General features: G+C 44.0%; 2 protein-coding genes and 1 pseudogene across 2 annotated transcripts; 2 read left to right on the forward strand and 1 right to left on the reverse strand.

The window, feature by feature from the left end:
- The first annotated feature begins 6 nt into the window (after window positions 1–6).
- Window positions 7–9,002, forward strand: LOC119299180 (annotated as a pseudogene).
- Window positions 9,003–11,355: 2,353 nt separating this feature from the next.
- Window positions 11,356–13,307, forward strand: LOC119299181 (C-factor-like). The gene is made up of 6 exons (XM_037576431.1): window positions 11,356–11,650; window positions 11,788–11,940; window positions 12,033–12,126; window positions 12,231–12,313; window positions 12,417–12,570; window positions 12,784–13,307. Exons 1-6 carry the CDS (start codon window positions 11,492–11,494, stop codon window positions 13,014–13,016), a joined length of 876 nt encoding a protein of 291 aa, XP_037432328.1. The 5' UTR covers window positions 11,356–11,491; the 3' UTR covers window positions 13,017–13,307.
- A 608-nt stretch (window positions 13,308–13,915) lies between these two features.
- LOC119299167 (vacuolar-sorting receptor 1-like) lies at window positions 13,916–20,011 on the reverse strand. The gene is made up of 11 exons (XM_037576424.1): window positions 19,795–20,011; window positions 16,403–17,083; window positions 16,229–16,317; window positions 16,077–16,146; window positions 15,897–15,980; window positions 15,199–15,275; window positions 15,018–15,099; window positions 14,921–14,950; window positions 14,718–14,815; window positions 14,040–14,081; window positions 13,916–13,984 (listed from the first exon to the last, which is right to left on the reverse strand). The coding sequence occupies exons 1-11, from the start codon at window positions 19,994–19,996 to the stop codon at window positions 13,916–13,918; spliced, it is 1,524 nt and encodes a 507-aa protein (XP_037432321.1). The 5' UTR covers window positions 19,997–20,011.
- Between the last annotated feature and the right edge of the window lie 1,591 nt (window positions 20,012–21,602).

The following is a 21,602-nucleotide window of genomic DNA, read 5'->3' on the forward strand; positions in this document are numbered from 1 at the left end:
ACCACCACCCTACCAGATCCGGAGATCCCGCGCGGCCACGGACGCGAATCGGCGCCCACAATGGCGGGCCTAGTGGCGCCACCCTGACCCCCCCGATCCGGCCCGCCGCTTGCTGCCCCCCGCGCCGCCGATGGACTCCGCCCGGAGCTGGCTGCAGAAGCTGCAGAAGGACAAGGCCAGGCCGGGAGCGTCGCCCCTCGGCGCCGGGACGGCCGGGGACGACGAGGACGAGCCGGTGCTGTCCAGCGCCACCAAGCAGAAGGTGGAGGCCGCCAAGCAGTGCATCGAGAACCACTACAAGGCGCAGATGAGGTCGCTCCAGGAGCGCAAGGAGAGGTCAGTCGCTCGCTGCCTTCGCTCGGTGCTCTCCCTGCTCCCGCGGATCACGCGGTCTGGTCTGGTGGATCGCCTGCTCAAGCGGGCTAGGATTTCGGCGTGGAATTGGCAATGTGTGTGAGCTGGGCTTGATCCCTGGGTGTCCTGGTGGGGAGGTATCAGATCAGTAGGCAGTAGCCTCGAGCTGGCGTCCTGTTTGGGCACGGGTCATCAGTGTCTCTCTTTTAAGCTGGCTGCATCGTGGTGGAATTATGCTGACTTCACAATGAGTTGGGTTGGGATCTGGTGGGTGTCCTGGTGCAGAGGTATCAGATCAGTAGCCACAAACTGGCGCCCTGTTTAGTCGATTCGTTGCGCGCTCCGCTTGTTTGTCGTGATCTGTGTCCAAGGCTCTTCTAAGCTGGCTGCTGTCATGGTAGCATTGTGCAACCGACTTCGCAACTCGCAGACTAGCCGTTGCTGTTGACTATTGAATGCTGTACTGGTGTTGCCGTACTAGTGTTATGCGCCTGGCGCTTATGATGCAGATGTCTAATTTTGGATGTGCTGCATGGCATGTGACCGCCTCCGCCTAATTTTGGACGATAGTTGTGCTCTTGCAATTCTATGCCTGTGCATTTAGTTTATATATGCTCCCTTGATGGTAGCATTACTTTGCCAGGATTCTGGTGGGAAAATGATTGAAAATTTGGGATAACTAAAGATAACGCCGCACTGCATGGCATTGCAGAAGTTGATATGCATGGCTGTAGTTCTGTGGAGTAAAGTGGTGCGTCACTTGGAGCAAAATAGGGTGGAAACTGGTAATGGTGAAGCACTTCCTTTTTTGGACCAAACTTTAATGTGCCGATTGACCTAATTGTTGCTTGTGCGCTCTACAACAGAGTTTACATAAGTGCTCTATAATAATGAGGTTACCATAAGTGATAAGCGCCGTAAATCGATGTCCATTTACTAAACTTAATTGGACCAGGAAACATTCAGAATAAATATTGCTGTATATATACCTGTGCCTGCGGATCACGTGGTCTGGTGGATCGCCTGCTGAAGAGGGCCAGGATTCTGGTGTTGAATTGGCAGTTTGTGTGAGTTGGGCTTGAACTGTGGGTGTTCTGGTGCGGAGGTATTAATTCGTAACCGCCCTCGATTTGGTTGAGTAGTTGCGCCCTCGATTTGTTTGTCGTGATCTGTGCCCTAGTCTCTTCCAAGCTGGCTGCGTCATAGTGGAATTGTGCTGCCGTGTCAGGTCTATGGCACCTGTAGTCTCTGTTTCTTCAGTTAACAAGATGAAGTTCAGCCAATGGACGGCTATGATGGATGATGGCGAGAAGGATTCAACGGCTCGCTCCCTCCCTTTTACCTAATGCGCTGTGTATTTTCCTATTGTCGTGTTGTAGCTTTATTCCGTTTTCATAGCTGTCTATAAGATACCAAGCACGTGGCTTTAATGAATCATTCCTGAATGTGAGATCTCTCTCAACAAACACATACAACATATATCATGTAGAGATGAATATTCCTCCAGGCATACAGTTTTCCTCTTGCGATCCATCTTGGAGCCCTAATTCCTAGTTCAACCCCTCTGATCCACAACTGGGTGTGACATGCTGACCTCACAACTTGCAGAGTAGTAGTTACTGTTGACTTTTGTGTGTGGTCCTGTCATCGCCGTACTAGTATGCACCTGGTGCTTAGGATGCAGATGTCTAATTTTGGATGTGTTGAATGACATGTGACAGCTGCCTCCTAATTTTGGACGGGGAGGTGGATTCCTGCAATTCTATGGCTGTGCATTTAGTTAGTGTTAGTGTTACCAAACTTGATATATGTGAGTTTTTGATGTCAGCATAATATTGCCAGGATTGTGGAGGGAAAATTATTATAATTTTGGGATAAGACAAGATAAAGCTGCACTGCATAGCAACGCAGAAGTTGGTGTGCATATCTGTAGTGCTGTGCAGTAAAAATAGGGTTGAAGTAGGTAAGGTAGGTGTGTCATTTAGACCAAAATAGGATGGAAGCTGGTAAATGGTTTCTCACCTTCTGTTTTGGACCAAAATCCGATATGCTGATTGACCTAATTGTTGTTGGTATGTTCTACAACAAAGTTTACACACGTGTTCTATAATAATTGCATGTATTAATTGAACAGGGAGCATTCAATATAAATTGTTGCTGTATATATGCCTTAAATTGTTCATTCCCACAATGCCTATACGAGCTATTGTACTTGATAAAAGCAATGCATTATGATGCTGTAAATTTTGAGAACTATGCTCGAAGTTGCTAAAGGAAGATGGCATGCAAGAAAATATCTCTAGCGTAAAGAGTACAGAGGCTGTTCACGGGGTCCTTATAGCCATAGTTTGTGCTTGTCTGCATTTATTCCCTTGTGACCTGCTGGTGAAACCGCTTTATGTTGGTTGTGTCTAAGCATGGTTTGCATGTCATTGAATGTCTGTTCTGGACTTCTTGTTTGGTGCCATTCATCACTGCATCTTAATATATAGTTATGTTGTAGGCGTTGGATGCTGGAGAAGAAGCTTGCTGATGCTGATGTATCTGAAGAGGAGCAAAACAATATCCTGAAGGATTTAGAAAAAAAGGAGACAGAATACATGCGCCTAAGGAGGCACAAAATGGGCGTTGATGATTTTGAATTGCTGACCATTATTGGGAGAGGTGCTTTTGGGGAGGTGATAAAGTCTCTTTTTCTTTTCTCGAGGGATCTTTATTCATTGTATTTTGCTACTGCTTACCTCTGCTTTATACTGATATATTCTGCAGGTGAGACTTTGTAGAGAAAAAGCTACATCCAATGTATATGCAATGAAAAAGCTCAAGAAGTCTGAAATGTTACGAAGAGGCCAGGTACTTCGTTTGCTTACTTGAGTATTAAATCAGGGTGTGTGGCAAAATGTTCTATTTTCTAATGTGTTCTTTCTAGGTTGAGCATGTGAGAGCTGAAAGGAACCTCCTTGCAGAAGTTGATAGTGCTTATATAGTTAAGCTCTACTGCTCATTCCAAGATGATGAGTTTCTATACCTCGTTATGGAGTACCTTCCTGGTGGTGACATGATGACTCTGCTCATGCGAAAGGATACACTTACAGAGGACGAGTCTTCATTTTATGTTGCAGAGACAATACTAGCAATTGAATCCATTCACAAGCATAACTATATTCATAGGTAATAGATTAACACCATTAAGTGTATAGTAATTGCAACATGCAGCTAACTCTTTGTTACATCTTTTCAGGGATATCAAGCCTGACAATTTATTGTTAGATCGAACTGGCCATCTGAAGCTTTCAGATTTCGGCCTATGCAAGCCTCTAGATAGTAGCAGCTTTCCAAATCTCACTGAACTTGACAATGCAGCGGGGAATATCACCAATACATCAGCAGATGGTGATAAGCTATTAAGTAGCACTGCTGTTCCCAGGCGAACACAGCAGGAACAACTATTGCATTGGCAGAAGAATCGCCGGATGTTGGTAAGTTATATACTTGCTTATAAAAGGAGAAACATTCCACTTATAACATTGTGGTGGTTACTGCAACTCAAACATTGACTAAGACTACTGTCTAGTAGACTAATAGATTGGTTCCTGCCATCTAGCGATGTGCTGCTTAATTCTTATGCATTCCCTAGTAGGGAGTTCTAGGTCCAACAATTTGCACACGTACATTTCTAGCGGAATAGTTGTAAGTCATAAAGAGGCAAGCATGGACAGAAGCATCCCATTCAATGTGGCTATAAGAAGTCAAGAACATCCAGGCGTTCTCAACGTGAAACATACTGCATGAGTGACGAGAAACCATTCTAAGATTTTAATGCATTTGTCATTTAACCTGCGGCATTACATGGTGAAAATTTATACAGCCTAACATGGAAATGAATTTCTCCAATATGTTGTATTAGCATATGAAATCCATTTAAATGATAGGATGTTTAAATAAAGTTTCTAAGCAGATAACATAGCCGCCATTTGTTTGACACCCAATAGCAGCTGTGTCTTAGCTGTGTGTACTACCATTGCTCTGGCTCTGTAATATTTTACTCCCTCTGTAAAGAAACATAAGAGCTTTTAGATCACTAAAATAGTATTCTAAATGCTCTTATATTTCTTTACGGAGGGAGTACATGATATCACTGCCTTGGCTCTACATTCATTTATATATGCTGTTTACTGGAATTTCAGGCTTATTCAACTGTTGGTACACCTGATTACATTGCCCCGGAAGTCCTATTGAAGAAAGGATATGGAATGGAATGTGACTGGTTAGTTTTGTCCTTCTTATGCAATGCATGACTAAATTATGATGTTTTGTTTCTCACATTTACATTTTATAGGTGGTCACTTGGGGCCATTATGTATGAGATGCTTGTGGGTTACCCACCATTTTATTCTGAAGACCCAATGTCAACATGTAGGAAGGTAAATTTGAATGCTGTTTTTACATCAATTATGGCGCCATACGCTTTCATAAGAATTGTGCTTTTCTATGTGAATTCTTGTTACCATTGAGTGGGCCCAATCATGCAGATAGTAAATTGGAGAAGCCATCTTAAATTTCCTGAAGAGGCCAGACTTTCGCCAGAAGCTAAAGATCTAATTAATAAGCTATTATGTAATGTGGATCAGAGACTTGGGATGAAAGGAGCACATGAGATAAAGGTAAAAATTGTTCAAATTAATTGTTTTCACTTTAGTTTTGAATTTATAATCATTCATGATCCTTCCTACAGGCTCATCCATGGTTTAGAAGTGTTGAATGGGAAAAGCTATATCAAATGGAAGCAGCTTTCATACCTGAAGTTATTGATGAGTTGGACACACAAAACTTCGAGAATTTTGAGGAGGTGAGTTTCAAGCTACTTAGGCTAGTCTCTAGTTCTCAAGTAGTTAACCTGATATACGACAAGGTACCGAGATACCTATAAGCCATGTTTCCCATAAATAAGAATATCATAAAAAAGGCTATTAGCATGAGAAACTGAGATCTACTTATCTGGGCAATAAATACCATAAGTTGGAGCTTCTAGTTGTAAATTGCAACTTGCTACTGAACAGACCAACAGGTTATGCTGATGCTGGCCTGCTGTTGGTTGTGAAGGAGGCTTGTCAAGACAGAGTGGTGGCAGTCAGGAGGGAAGATGTGACAGTAGGTGAGAGTCGCCATTAGCTGGTCTTGATCAAGGATGTGTTGGGCTGAACAACAGCTGAATTTTGGGAGGAAGGGAGGAGGCGACAATGGTAGAAGAGAGCCGATGCTGTCCAGCTTTAGCCCAAAGTAGGACGTGCCATCCGGTGGGGGCAGCATAGAGCAGGGCAGATAGAGGATTTACTTTATAATTTATGGTGCGCATTTGGATTGTCTCGGTAGTTGACTTCAATTTGCTTGGAAACAGTATGGTATGCAGACTAGTGCGCAATCTCAAAATGCAAAAAGATAGTTTTTTACATGAAAACTTTTAATGGTGTAGATGCATGAATATTCTTTGATATCCTTTTTTTAAATTTTTTTTCTGGAGTGAACTGCCGGACCTATGAATCAACATCACTCCAACAAACAACAGAATTATAGTAATTACAATTGGTTTTCATGAACACATGAGCCATCTCATTAGCAGAACTATGGGCCTGTATTACTGCATTATTTGATACAAGGGAACTGAGCTTGTGGCATCTGACTGAACCTGTAGGTGTTAATCATACTGGGGTCTTTTCAGGAATAGGTCAAAAGAATCAGTTCTATGTATTTGCAGGGAAACATGCTATGCTTCCTGTTTAGCTTATATTATGAAAAATATACTGTGAGATGGCCGGAAATGGTACATTGGCTGGTGCAAATATTATCTTGGTTCTTGTCATCTGTTCTATTCAATGTGTACTGATGGTTTTGCATCTGGTGTTCTTCCAGGCTGCGCCTACCATGCAAACTTCATCAAAGGCAGGTCCTTGGAGAAAGGTACTTACTACAAAGATCAATTGAATACAATATCCTTTTGGTGTTCTGCGTTGTCAAAAGACCTCCAGAGCATTTTTAGTGCATGGTTTTCAGCGAAATGTTACTGCACTTAGAATTGAATTTTGATCCCTGATATTTTATTCTCTAGCATTCCTTTCCTTTCACTACATGATCTAGGTCCTGAGCCAATGTTCGTTTGTGCAGATGCTTTCCTCCAAGGACATGAATTTTGTCGGTTATACTTACAAGAACTTCGAAATAGTGAATGATCCTGAACTTCCAGGAATAGGTTGGATATATTTCCTTTCCTGCTCACTTGTTTCTCGTTGTGTTCTTCGCAGAAAGTGGCTTGGGCATATTTTTTTGCACAATGCATTATTCGTGATTTTCTTGTTTGGCTTTGCAGCTGAATTAAAGAAGAAGAACAACAAACCAAAACGACCAACCATCAAATCATTATTTGGTAATTTTTCAGAGTCCTTGCTCTCTTAAGGTATTGGGTTCAAACAATGTCATAAACTCATAATATTAATGATTCATCCACTGACATCTGTACAGAGTGTGCTGAAAGTGACGATCAGCCTGAAGGCAGTCTTTTGGGCCCATTGCCACCTCAGCTAGAGTTGCCTGAGAGCCCCTCGCCTCATTCCAGTATCTCCTCCGAAGATTCCCAAGCACAACACAGATAACAGGTGTGTGTTTTCTGCTACCCGTCTCCCATAAACGAAAGCAGAAAATCACCCACAGAATCTGGGTCCTTCGCATATGGACAGATGGCAGCCTGCTCAAGTGGCTGTTTTAAAGGGCAAATCTTAGAGTATCTATAAGACCGTGGATTTTGCTCTCGTGCAGCTGTTTGAAGTCAAGTCATTGTGTATGTTGGAGCTCCAGGTCATCCTGTACATTGTTACCTCATTTGTTTCCTGACGAATCCATAGTCCTGAGCAGGTTTGGTTGACATACAGAGAGCCAGGCTATCTGCTGTAAATTCATGGATGGATCCTGTGCAGGGACGAGGTTCGTTGCATTCGTTGGAACATGTCATGGTATGCTGCCTGGTTTTTTTTGGCGCAGAAATCTGCATTTCCGCGTTCCTGTCGTAAGATTTGCGACAACGTAAAGAAGTTCATCGAGGAACGAGCAACTTGTACCATCAAGGATACCCTGTAAAAGAATGCTCACTTTTGCCTTCTATTATAGCTATAAATTGTTCTTCTGTCTATATATGCGCATTATTTTCATGTCGATGTATACTGTTAGGCATGGTTATGTCCTTGAGCAAGTGGCTTGTGTACCTAAAATCCTGTTGTTTGGAACAGAGCGCACTGCTTTTACATGATCATCGTCTGCGCTCTCTTTGGTTATCTTAGCAACCACGCTTAGCCTTAATTAATCACCACTAAACACAAGATGTACTAATTAACCAACAACTTAATCCACCCAGCAGCGCATCAATGGATGACGGCCCCAGTCAGGTCAAGCCCTACCTACATCTGCACTCCCATTAAGAACTAGGCCAACCCCCATGCAAGTGCGGTGAGAGCACTGATGGGCTACCTCACTTGCCTCCCGCGACGTGCCACCCTCCCCCTCTAACCCCTCCCCACCAACACGACCCAACACGTACTTACGTACCACATCTGCACCTAATTAACCACGCTCTCGGCCTGCGGATCAGATCATCCACCTCCCAGTCTGGTTTCCGCGCGCGCGCGCGTGCGTGCGTGCGTGCATGGACAGGCTGAGGAGCGTGGTGCTGCGCAGGTGCAAGAGCCTGTCGCGGGCGGGGAGCAGGCGGGCGTCCTCCTCCAGCTCCTACAGCAACCTCCGCTCCATGTCGGCCAGGGACGCCGCCGCCGGCGAGGACAGCGAGGCGGCGGCTGCAGAGGGGGCGTCGGCGGTGGTGTTCGTGGGCAGCTCGCGCCGGCGGTACGTCATCAGCGCCAGGCACCTCCGCCACCCGCTGATCGCCGCGCTCATTGACGACGCCGGCGGCGGCGGGGTCGGGGATGGTAGCAAGGAGCCGGTGGCCGTGAGGTGCGAGGTCGTGCTGTTCGACCACCTGCTGTGGATGCTCGACAACGCCGTCGACCTCCGCGCCGGCGCCGGCGGCGAGGACGACGCCGTCAGGGAGCTGGCCCAGCTCTACGCCACGTGATAGCAACTTGCAGGTGATCGACTCGTCGGTTCATATATAGTACTCCGTATATGATCAACGATGCTGCATGAACCATATGCGTGTTGGTGTTGGTCCTCTCTGAATTTGATTGATTCTTTTTGTGTGTTCTTGCGCGAGATCTAAGATTCTCGGGCGCCAAGTGGAAGATACTCCCTCCGTTCGGAATTAATTGTCTCGGAAATGGATACATCTAGAACTAAAATACGTCTAGATACATCCATTTTTGCGACAAGTAATTCTGAACGGAGGGAGTATATACCTTGGGTTCGTTCGTAACTTCGTATAGGCAGAGCTGCTTCATAGCTAATGGTTTTGCATTTATTCTAGCTAATGGTTTTGTATTTGTTCTAGCTAATGGTTTTGTATTTGTTCTAGCCAATCACCGTAAAACTTGTATTGTTGAGATGTGTATTTTTGCATTTAATTTGTGTCGTGGCGATCTAAAGCGTGTGTAAACTGTAAAGAGGTCGTGCTGCCTAAAGTAAATTATGTATACTTTCATTCCATTTCATCTCTGGTGACCTGTGATCAGTTTATTTATGTAAAGAGAAAAAATGTGTATATTCTTTTCTGTAAAGAAATGTGGCCTCTTAGGTTAATTTCAGTAAAAAAGGAAACTACCCTGCAAAACAAAAAATCAGTAAAAAAGAAAACACAGAGGATCCTTCCACCAAGTCCAATTCAGCGGCGATCGAACAATAATCTCCGCCGTAGAGCTCAAAGACAATGTATTGTGTGCATACTATAATAAGCTTGCTTTGTAGTTCGTGGATGCATATAGATTGTGTTTTCATCTATATGAGTATATGATGCCGTTCGCCCATATAACTCGTGTTGAAGTCTTATGGCGTCGTTAAATATGAAAACTTACTTTTAGTTGAATGAAACGAACTATGTAGAATGACTTCCCTTGGATTTTTTGAAAGGTTGAGATAAAAGGCATATTTTTATTTATAAATCATTGATGAATCTATGTATGTCATGATATAAATGCAATCCGCTTGTGGGGCGCCGCATGCGACATTGGCTTGGCCAACATCTTGCCGGAGTAGTATCCATGCGGCATTAATACTCTCTCTGATATAACCTCTCCCCCGTCCTCCCTAGCCCATAGCTTAAGGCATCTTCAACACTGACCCTTAAGCGGACACCGAATCCGTCCGCGGACACTGATGTGAGAGGTGACCATCCAACCCTGCTCACATACATTTGAAACCGGATTACAACAAACCGACCAATTTTCATCAAACATGGTAGAATTCAGTGAAGTTCGGATATAATTTAGCTAAACCAAGCACACAACACTCAAAGTAACTATAGAAAATAGCACAATTCATCCACAAATAGCATGCAAATATATCTAGTACATTAATTCATCCATAAATAGCATGTAAATAGCACAATCCATCCATAATAGTTTTTCAAAATCATTGATTCAAAATTCAACAATACTAGCGTTAGAACCGACACATGCTGTCCCACACATACTGCCCCTTGAGTTTCATCCAACAATGTATGAGCGCGAATGGCCTGCCCCCGGTCCTGTAGTACATCATGGCAGCGATGCATGCTATATAACGTGTAGAGAAACATTTAGTGACTAAATGAATAACATGTATAGCAACAAGAAGCAAAACCTATGATCTCCATGGTTGATGCGCACAATGGACACATTGCCTCCACTCATCCAACCACGCCGCAAAACTTCATGACAAAATTGCAGATGGTGTACCACCGATGTGTTAGCGACTTCACATGGCTTTCATGGATGACGTGCATATCGTAGGGTGCGAGTACTTCCGCTCATGAAACGAAGCGTGCAAACTTTGCCAAAAAAAGTCAGGCCCTCGTCCATCCCTATAAAGTCTGCAAATACGTCCAACCATGCATCACAAACAACTCACCCTCGATCATCGAGTACCCCATCATCATGTTACTCTAGGAAACAAGAAGAAGTTCAAAAAAAAGATCAATGGCATTTGACCGAACACTTGTCGGGCGTGGTCCGCCATGGACGGCATCAGCATTGGTGCGGGGGGTACCTAACTGCAGAGGGAGTCCTGAGTGGACTATGACATAGTCCAAGGTAGGCAGGCGCGTGAGTGGGGTCTCCGGATGTCCGAGGATGGCTGGGCGGCGATCCGAGAGGTACATCGACGACGTCAGATGAGGAGTTGGTGGACGAAAGGAAGTGGGAGTAGGGGCGAAGTGGAAGAAAAGGGGAGCGGGAGGAAGATTTGAGTGTGTCGAGGGCGTCGTAGTCCTAGGTGGCTGGTGTCCGGACTCCCGCAAAGCCCTCTAACTTGCTTCCAATTGGGGAATTTGATTTTTTGCCACCACTTACTTTGGACTTTGATATTTTGCCACTACTTTGTAATTTGATAAGTTTTTACACGCGGATAATGGGCGAATATCAGCTCAAGGAGGTAATCCGAGCGAACATTTGTTCCCCAATGGGAAGGAATGAACAACGTTTTCATTCACTAAAAGAAGAAACGACTCTCACAGAGATGGCGATGCTGGAAGCGGTGTTGGCTGGAGCTACGATGACTCGATAAGGCTGTCACCGTCGGTGACAGAACCTAAAACCGAGGTTTTTTTGAGATAAAACCAAGGGGGTAGGGGGTGGGAGAGTTGAGGGGGTAGAAGGCAAGAGCGACTCTAGCAGCTCACATGGCCACTCTCTTTTCTGCCCACGAGCTAGCGAGCTGATCTTGACCGTACCCACAAGCACGATCAAACGGCTCCGGAATGGACCGATCTGAAATCGCGCCGGTAGTCCGGCGCCTAGCCAGTAGCGCCCCCGAGAAAAGGCAAAAGAAAATAAAAAAAATGGAGGAAAAGAAAAGGGAAAAGAGTGGACGTGTGCCTTCGTCCAGCCGCGCACATCCCCGTAGCCTTCGCCGGCCCGACCCACCCCGCCATTACTGCAACCCAACCATGTGATGCTGCGGAGGAGGCGCCATTAAGCCACCACCACGCCCTCTCTTCTCTGCGACGATGCGCGCGAACACGCTGAGAGCAGCAATGGCGACGGCGAGGATGGCGGTGTCGTCGCTGTCGTCGCCGGCAAGGGCGCTCTCGTCCGCGGCCGCGGCCCCTCCCGCCTCCGGCGTGTCCATGGTGCAGGGCGCGTCGCGCGGCATCGGGCTCGAGTTCGTGAGTGCCTCCCAATCCTAGCTCGCTCCTTCTCCTTCTTCCTCTGTCCTATCCCCATTCCGTTTGCGCATCAGCCCTCGCGCTCCTCCGTATTTCCGATTCGCTCACCGCGTACCCGCATTGCCCGCGTGCGGCAGGTGAGGCAGCTGCTGCGGCGGAGCGACCAGGGCCGCGTCGTCGCGACGTGCCGCGCCCCCGACTCCGCCGCCGAGCTCCAGGAGCTGAGGCGGGAGCACGCGGGGCGCCTCACCGTGCTGCCCCTGGACGTCACCGACGAGAGCACCATAGAGGTAACGGGGTAACCTCTCCTGCTTTTCCCCTCCTCACAGATTCCCAAGGTGATACAGTGATAGCACGAGTGGATCGAACCTTTCCATGGCAGGCCGCCGCAGCCGCAGTTGGGGAGACCCACGGATCTCTCGACCTACTGATCAATGCCGCCGGCATACTTTCGATCCCAAATGTGATACAGCCAGGTCCGTTCCTCACATTGGAGCAATTGCTTTCCAGCTTGCATTAGGTGGGTTATGGGATTATAATGACTTATCTGAAACCAGGTTGCTCTGACCTCATGTTGCAGAGACCTCGTTGAGCAAAGTTCAGAAGTCATCCCTGCTACTGGCATATGAAGTCAATGCCGTCGGTCCTATTCTAGTCATCAAGGTAGCGATTACCGCCTTTCTTTCTGCTCCGAATTGCGTCTGCATTCTGCTTATCACCGCGCTGTGCTTACCCCAGTGTCTGAACTGAGCTTTGTTCTTGTCAGCATATGCGTCCGTTCCTGAAGATTGGTGCGAGCTTGGAAACAGGGAAAGGTTTCTCGTTGGTTGCAAATATGAGCGCTAGGGTTGGCTCGATAGGAGACAATGCTCTGGGAGGCTGGCATTCGTACAGAGCTTCTAAAACAGCACTGAATCAATGTATGTTAACAGCAAGATGCATGCTCCATTCAGATTTCACTAGCTTGTTATTGAGTAGTTCATACCATTCTTGTTAATTTGTCATCAGGATAGTTTTCCCTCATGCAGCGTTTTGTCAATTTGATCCAGAGCAAACTAATCATACCACAATTATGTATGTACCTTTCTTTGTCTTAGATTTCTGAAATACGTGCATTGGTCATGTCTTTGCAGTGACAAAGACTGCATCAGTCGAGTTGGGCAAGAAGGACAACATCGCCTGCATTTTGCTGCACCCAGGAACAGTCGACACCGATCTCTCACGGCCGTTCCAGAGAAACGTGGCCAAAGATAAGCTCTTCACGAGGGAGTTCTCTGTACAGAAGCTCCTGTCTATCATCGACAATGCCAAGAAGACTGACAACGGGAAGTTCTTCGCTTGGGATGGCCAAGAAATTCCTTGGTGACCACTGTTTTCCAGTCAGTGATCATTTCTACCCCAATTTTCTTCTTCAGAACCACCTGTGTGTCTTTTTAGCCTTAAATTCAAATGCCTGAACCCAGCTCTAGTAAGACCATTGATATGAAAAGCATGTGAAGTATATTTCCCTTTCCTCTTCATTTTTAACTACTTGAAAATTATGCATATATGATGTTTAGCGCTGAGTACGACTTTACAAGTCAAGCTTGTTTCCTTGTATATGTATAAGCACTGGTGCCTACAGTCTACTAAATACACACACACTTGCAGTGGGATCTTTCTTGTCTCCCAGTACATGTCAATTGCACAAAGCAAATTCTGGTGAGAAGTAACCTCTTCATAGCTGTGTATCTCTTTATCCTGTTAAGTCATACACAACTTGTAGTTAGATCCCAGCTTAATCTCTGTACCAGCATCAACGTTCAAATCGTCCCAATTCGTGCTATCCCTGTGACTGAAGAGTAAGGCTGCGAGTTCGTTTGGCACTTGGCCGATTTAGTATGAATCCTGATGGGCATGGGGATAATTTGTACAAATCATCGTCGGTTTGATCGAATCTGAATATTATAAAGGCTGGCTGTCTTGTGGGAAAGAACCATCAAACTGTAATGGATTTCGGCAAATCCATGTTTTTTCAGTGTCCTGTGGCAAAAGCAAAGTTTTAATGGTGTCTAGGGGCCAATTCTGCCAATTTGTTATGGCATGAGATCCTTGTGTTTTGCCTTTCTTAGGAACATGGTAAAGCGGCAACTCATAAATATTTTGCATCCCAAGTAGCTATGTCGCTCCATGATCAAGGAGGAAAAAGGGCGTAGCATTATAGTTTGGGCTAATCTAATATTTTAAAACACCAGAGACAAACATATAAGGCTATAGATTATGACATTACACAATAGCAAGAGCAAGCACCAAACTTGTGACAGAAACCACCTTCATGCCATGTTCTTCACATAACTGTCAAATGTACATGTTGTATCAATCAGAAAAATATCACACATCACCACAATACCTTGCAGATCCTATTAGAACACCTTATGTGCCGCAAATATTCCTGACAAAAGAACATTAATATGATTAATCAGTTGTACATATAACATTAAAGTACACCGATGGTTGTTATCGAATGTCTGTGCATGCACCTGCAAAGAGGTTGTAAATGGCCTTATGGACAACCTCTGTCTGGATCCACAGAAAAATAATACTATGTCAGTAACCTTCTATATGCCTTAGTATTTGCGTGCATTAGTTTTGGGCTAGCAAGTTAAAGCTTTCTTTTTCTGTTACCAAGCTGGTTCTTAGGTATAGAGTATAAACAGATATAGTTTCCAATTATTATCAAGGTTCTGATACTTGAGATATTACGAACTCAAAAGGCACTCTGGAGAATTTCTCATTCGATCGAACAACTAGAACAAATGATCTAATAAATCCTTTTATATAGTTCAATTGAAATGGCTCTTTGCATTCATCCATTTGAGAACCATGGTACCGTAAGAAAGGTGATGAAAAATACTTACTAAATAAGAAGAATATGTATGGGTATTACGGATCTTGATCGGCTGCCAATCTTGATACATGGGAGCTGCACATTAAGGAAGAGTAGAAATGGTTAATAAGAGTAGGAAAAGATGACCAAAGATAGCGCTGCACAATATTTAAAAGCTGAAGCTTTGCACTAATACTTAACCTCAGGATTTTCTATGTTGTGACCAATCAAAATTGTTCTACAAAGCCTGTAAGTACTATTGTGTGTCAACTCCATCACTGTAATACCTCTAGTACTACCTTTTGATACAAAAGGGTATGCCCCATTAACTTAACTGTGTGCTTCCCCTGTTCTTTTCTATAAAAGGAACTATGGACAGGAAGATGGGCAGATTGTCTAGGTACCTATGTTTGCCACAGAGAAATGAGCATCTTCTGCACATTACTTCAAAAGAACAAACAAAAGCTATGAAAAGATAAATATAGAAAATTATTAGTGTACCTTTGCAGTCGTTGTAACCATCACCAATGTACTTCACACCTTGCAAAACTGGACATTCACAAACTGTTCCAGTGGAGGTGTCCTACATGTGCACAAAACAGCATACATGAAGCTAAACAGAACAAATATTTAGCACATGAAGTAACGTAATCTGGAGAAAATAGAACAGTAGAACATGTACCTTGCACGCAGTCACGTTAGCAGCCATATCTTGCCAACAACCGCCATTGTTATCCAAGCATTGATTGGTTTGTATGTCTTCTTCTTGATCGTTAGACAATTTACAATAAGCTTACATCAGTAGTTATAAGAGGCGTCGTATAGAATTTTGGGTTATATGGTGTAGGTTAGAAATATATTACCTACTATTCTACGTTTATAAGCTTGTTGCCGTCTATACCATTGTACATATATTTGTGTAGTGTCTACAACATTATACTAGTCCCTTGTAGGTTGCTATCGTACACAATGCATTGTAGGCGTTTCTTCACAACCCTGGTCTCTACTACTCCCTCTGTTCTCCAATATAAGACCTTTTAGATTTTTCTTGATTCATATGTATCTAGGCACATTTTACTATATGTTCACTCATTTTAGTATATATGTATGTAGTCAATAATTTGAAATAGCTAAAAGGTCTTATATTAGGGAACGGAGGAAGTACTATTCATGCTGTAATGCATGGAGTTAGTAGGGTACGATTTGGGAACTTGGCAGAAAAGAGACATATGTGTGTGATGACCATCCTAGCCCCATGGGCTGCTGGTCCATAACACTACTGCTTACATACTACCCCTTTTAGTTAATGTTTTATATTTCTCCATTATTCATGGTAAACATAGACAACTACAAAAAATCATGGGAACCAACAAATCAAACCTTCATTTGAGCAAACAGATGGTTTATTATTTTCTTTGAAGCTGGCGCAGAGAGCTCTAAGAACTGCTCCTTTTTCAAGTTTCCCTGGGAAATAAAGATTCAGTAAGCAGTTAAGGCTCATCAGTCACCACACCTCATGTAGCTATTCCATTTTTTTAAATTGGAGGGACAAACACTGACCTCTGTATTGTCTATTGTTGATTACAAGTGTTGGTAACATAGTAATATCACTATGAGAACCCTTGCCAATCTGTGCAAAATAGAAGATGCTTCTGCATTTCAGAGGACTAACTTGGTAAAGGCAAAAACTAAGATAGTGCTCAACTAGTAACCTGTGTGTCTTGTTCAGCTTTTAGCGCAGGATTTTCCTCGTCCGCGGAAGGATCACCAACACACATGTCAACCTCTTTTTGATTAAGGCCTGCAAAATACATACACATTCACCACTATTATTATAACTGCACTTCAGTTTCAAACATAGAGCAGCTGGTGCAACATTAGCATACCAAGTGATTCGATTACTCTGTCAGCACATCTTTTACTGTAGTTCATTTCCTTCATTGAGCACCTAATAGCAAAATGAGTCACATAGTCCCACCATAACCAAGGCTTCCCAGTCCTCTTTGCAACTTTGAACACACAAAGTTGATGTAATTTCTGAACCACTACATCGCACCCATCATACCTATGTTGTTCCGGGTCTGGTGCACAATATCTCCCATAGTTGATACATTGGGACCTGCACATTTTGCTATTTTGGTAACTCTCTGGGCAATGCCAAGTAATGTAATGAGGAGTGAACTGCGTGTAGCCCTTCTTCTCAAGTGTCTGGGCTACACCTTTAAATCTCTTTAGGAAATCAACCTGGCTATCGCATTTTGGACCACATTCATCATTACTGTTTGTCCAGAATTCATACTCAGCACGCTCATCAGGGTACAATCGGGACTCCCCCCAGTTGAAGTTTACATTAACCAAATCGCCATTATCAATTGCTTTCTTGAGACTGTTCCCAAGGCTTCTGGTTATAAGTGCTGAAGGAATGGTGACATCCTGTAAATCATTTGTTGCCTGGCTGCTTTCTGATTTGTCGACTGTAAATAATGGTTGAGTTATTTGATCAACAAGAAGAACTGCTGCTGCTCCTGCTTTCTGCCCATTCCTCACCTTGGTTGTGAAGTAACATTCTATTTAAAGCAATCCAACCATATTGTATTACTCCATCGGGTCATAAGTACATGTGGTATTATAAATAGATGTAGGAGTACTTTAAAAAGTATGCATATAGTTTTAAATACTTCAGTTTACATAGTTTAATCTAAAAATGTACATTAATAAAAGTATAAGTTTACTCAAATGAAATGCTACAATGCATTGAGACATTCTAGTTAGGATTATAGTTGCAATGTCCAAAACTATTACCTTTTTTTAATGCAAAACTATTACTACCTGGTAACCATACACACTAATTATGCCCACGGTTTACGGATAACATCCCAACTATGATGACATAACCTAGCAACTTGTGACGGCGAATAAATTCGTTGAAACATGACAACATGAGATCTTATTTGAAGCCCATGCCTAGTCGAACTCACCGGTGAAGACTAATCAGATTAACAGTTTGTGAGATAAATCATTTTGTAAGTTCAGATTTAGCAATTATTGCAATGAAGTCAGCATGTGGCTGTAGATTTGTGCATGTATGCGCATGCTCTCTCTAGAGTAGCACACGTGTGCTAGGTAGATTTTTCCACTTAGTTAATAGAGGTGTATGTAGATTGTGCATCGAGTCAACAAAAAATCAAGATAACATCAGCCCTCCTTCATCTTTTTCTTTGTTATATCTTTATCTTTTTCTTTGAGACTAAATTTGTCTAAGGTTGCCGCACTCAAGGTTAAGCAAGTTTGACCAATTTATGTGAGTGTTTGATTTAAGCCACACCTTAGACAAGCCACACTACCAGAGTCCCACATCACATACACTTAAAAAGTGTGACAAGGTTCCCTTAGGCTTGCCAACTTATGACTCTCATTTTAAAGAACTGCAAGTTTGACAACATTATATGGCAAAGTGTGGCATTGTTAGGCCTAGAACCAAACATCCCCTAGTTTTCGTTCGCAAAAAAGAAAACATATTTTAATATACATTTTCACTCCTAAATTAGGAACAATCAAACATGGTGCAGATTTCTAGTGGTGAATCGTCTTTCAGAACCTTTGAACTGTCGATGACACAAGACGCTTCATTTTAAAGAAAATGTAAAGCAATTAGTAGGTGTTCGAAGTGTGTCTATTTACTCAAATCCTTATTGGACAAGCATTCTGTTTACATATGCATGATTTCACGTGAGTGCTGAATTATATTTCATATAAGTATGGATAAATTCCTACAATTTTCTGGATACCATACATCATTATATAGCAAGAAAATGCCAGTGCTAGGTTTTAGAATTCTACTCTCTCCGTTCCTAAATAATTGTCTTTTTAGAGATTTCAAATGGGCTACCACATACGGATGTATATGGACATAGTTTAAAGTGTAGATTCACTCATTTTACTCCGTATGTAGTCACTTGTTGAAATTTCTAGAAAGACAAATATTTAGGAACTGAGGGAGTAGATTAATAATTATCATCGCTTGTGTCACTTACCTATGGGGGACAAATAGTATCACCTTGTCTGAGTTTAGGGCATCTCCAACGGTAATGCGCAAATTTTCTCCTGCGTCCATCCGTGGATATGGATGCGGAAGACTGTCATCCAACCATAGCCGCATATATTTCAAACTCTTTTTTAACAAACCAGATGAAATTATTAGGTTCCTTGGCTTCCACGCGGGTTATTGGAGGCGTTTGAATGCGGCGAGGAGGCATGTTCAGTCGGGCGTGCAGTGGGCGGCGCCCACGGCCGGCGCGCCGCTTCAATGGTGGAGGCAGTGAGAGGTTGTGTCCGCCCTGAGCCGTCTTCAATGTGGAGTGACATGAATGCGGGCAGCTGGCGCCGGGAGGGAAGCGCGCGGGGTAGGGAGTAGGGGTTTTGGGAGGGCAAGGGCGGTCAGAAGCGGGCATGGCAGTAGTCCGGACTCCCGCAAAACCCCCCATGTTTATCTTTGTGGGAGAAAGTACGTACGGACCGCACCGTAGACTGATACATGACAGCGTCGGATGGCTTCCGTGGTCTGGACATATGCGGAAGGTTTTAGTCGATATTGGAGATGCCCTTAATCAAGAAAAATAGTATCACATCGTTTGGGTTTATAATTTGGATACACATTTATAGGCATTTATACCAATAAACCATGTGTAATATGCCGCAAAAATCTAATGATATTTGTAGGTATATAACACATGTTTCGCTGGTCAGATTGAAGACCTAAAAAACCCATTGCCTGACTAATAAGGGGGTGTTTGTTTCCAGGGACTTTTTTTGTGTAGGGACTAAAAAAAGTCCCTTTTAGAGACTTTTTTACCAAACGGGAGGGACCTTTTAGGGACTAAACTAGGCATTTGGGACTAAATGAAGAAGACTCTTAAGGTGAGTCTTTTTTGGGACTTTTCCAACAATGCCCCTCTATGCATTCATTGGCCCGCCATCCCATGATGTTGTTTGATTGTTATTTCTCTATATACTAGGGGCAACATGGTCGTTTAATAACCTCTAGGAAGGGACTAGAGACTTTTTAGTCTCTTGAAACAAACAGAGAGGTACTTTTTAGGGACTAGAGACTTTTTTAGTTGGGACTAGAAAAAGTCGTAGGACTTATGAACCAAACAAGGCCTAAATCCGGATAAAGGCAGTACTGTGAAATTAAGGATATCAGCGGCAGAGAATACGAAATTTATCATCAGATGTAGGAGTATGTATCAAAAGGAGGACAAATTCATGTGTTATGTACCTCCCCTGTCGACGAGCAAGATAACAGGAAGCGCGCCGGCTGGGCGAGAACGGAGAGAGATGCCAAAGTCATCGAAGCTCGTGCAGGCCATCGTGTTGCGCCTTGGGTAGACGACCACGCCGGTCATGGAGCCACCGTGCCGCGGGAAACCGAAGTCGGTGCTGGCACAGCCGTATGTGCCCTCGAGCTCCGGCGGTGACATCACCCTCAGCCGGCTGTTCCTCCGGGACACTTCCACTGGTAGAAAAAGAGGCTTCCGTCCAGCCCCATTAGTCGCGAAACTGTAGGAACCGCGACTAATGAAGTCTTTAGTCGCGGTTCGGCAGACGAACCGCGACCAAAGGCCTGGGCCCAGGGCGCTCAGTGGCCAGCTGGTGCACGTGAGGGGCTTTAGTCGCGGTTGGCCAGGCCAACCGCGACTAAAGGTGCGCAAAGGCCTTTAGTCGCGGTTGGCCAGGCCAACCGCGACTAAAGCTCCTCCCCTATATATACCAGTTCAGCACGCTCACTTAGCCATTTGGTGCCACTTCTCTTCACAAGCTTCACAAGGGGGTGTAGGTTTGCTTTTAGTTCCTCTTATGCACACAAGGTGTTTGATGAAATGCCCTAAGAGGGTGAAACAAACATGATATGAAGTGTTGGAGCCACACTTGAGGTTCCTCATTTATTTTTTCCTTCTCGATCGCGGTTAGCAACTTGAACCTTTCATGCATGTGTGTCATTGATAAAATATGCATGTGTGCAGTTCATTGTTTAATTTATATTGTTTGTAGCTAGTTAGTTTAACAAATGCATGATGGTTAATTATATATTTTATATTATAATAATGCAGATGAATCGGCAATGGATGTACGGTAACCGACTCTCCGGCGAGTTCACTACGGGTTTGAAAGATTTCCTCGTAGTGGCTAATGCGAACAAGCAGGGGGGTTTTGTTATCTGTCCATGTGTTATCTGTAAGAATCAGAAGGGTTACTCTTCCTCAAGAGATGTTCACATGCATCTACTTCGGCACGGTTTCATGCCAAGCTATAATTGTTGGACCAAGCATGGAGAAAGAGGGGTTATAATGGAAGAAGATGAAGAAGGGGATGATTTCATTGATGAAAGCTATCTTGCTCATTTCGGTGATACTTTCATGGAGGATGCTGAAGGTGAAGGGAAAGGTGAAGAAGAGGCACGTGATGATCCCGTTGATGATCTTGGTCGGACCATTGCTGATGCACGGAGACGCTGCGAAACTGAAAAGGAGAGGGAGAATTTGGATCGCATGTTAGAGGATCACAGAAAGGCGCTGTACCCCGGATGCGATGATGGTCTGAAAAAGCTGGGCTGCACACTGGATTTGCTGAAATGGAAGGCAGAGGCAGGTGTAGCTGACTCGGCATTTGAAAACTTGCTGAAAATGTTGAAGAATATGTTTCCAAAGGATAACGAGTTGCCCGCCAGTACGTACGAAGCAAAGAAGGTTGTCTGCCCTCTAGGTTTAGAGGTTCTGAAGATACATGCATGCATCAACGACTGCATCCTCTACCGCGGTGAATACGAGAATTTGAATGAATGCCCAGTATGCACTGCATTGCGTTATAAGATCAGAGGCGATGACCCTGGTGACGATGTTGAGGGCCAGAAACCCAGGAAGAGGGTTCCCGCCAAGGTGATGTGGTATGCTCCTATAATACCACGGTTGAAACGTCTGTTCAGGAACAAAGAGCATGCCAAGTTGTTGCGATGGCACAAAGAGGACCGTAAGTCGGACGGGGAGTTGAGACACACCGCAGATGGAACGCAATGGAGAAAGATCGACA

This window comes from Triticum dicoccoides, chromosome 5A (assembly GCF_002162155.2).
Source record: "Triticum dicoccoides isolate Atlit2015 ecotype Zavitan chromosome 5A, WEW_v2.0, whole genome shotgun sequence".
Lineage (NCBI taxonomy): Eukaryota > Viridiplantae > Streptophyta > Magnoliopsida > Poales > Poaceae > Triticum > Triticum dicoccoides.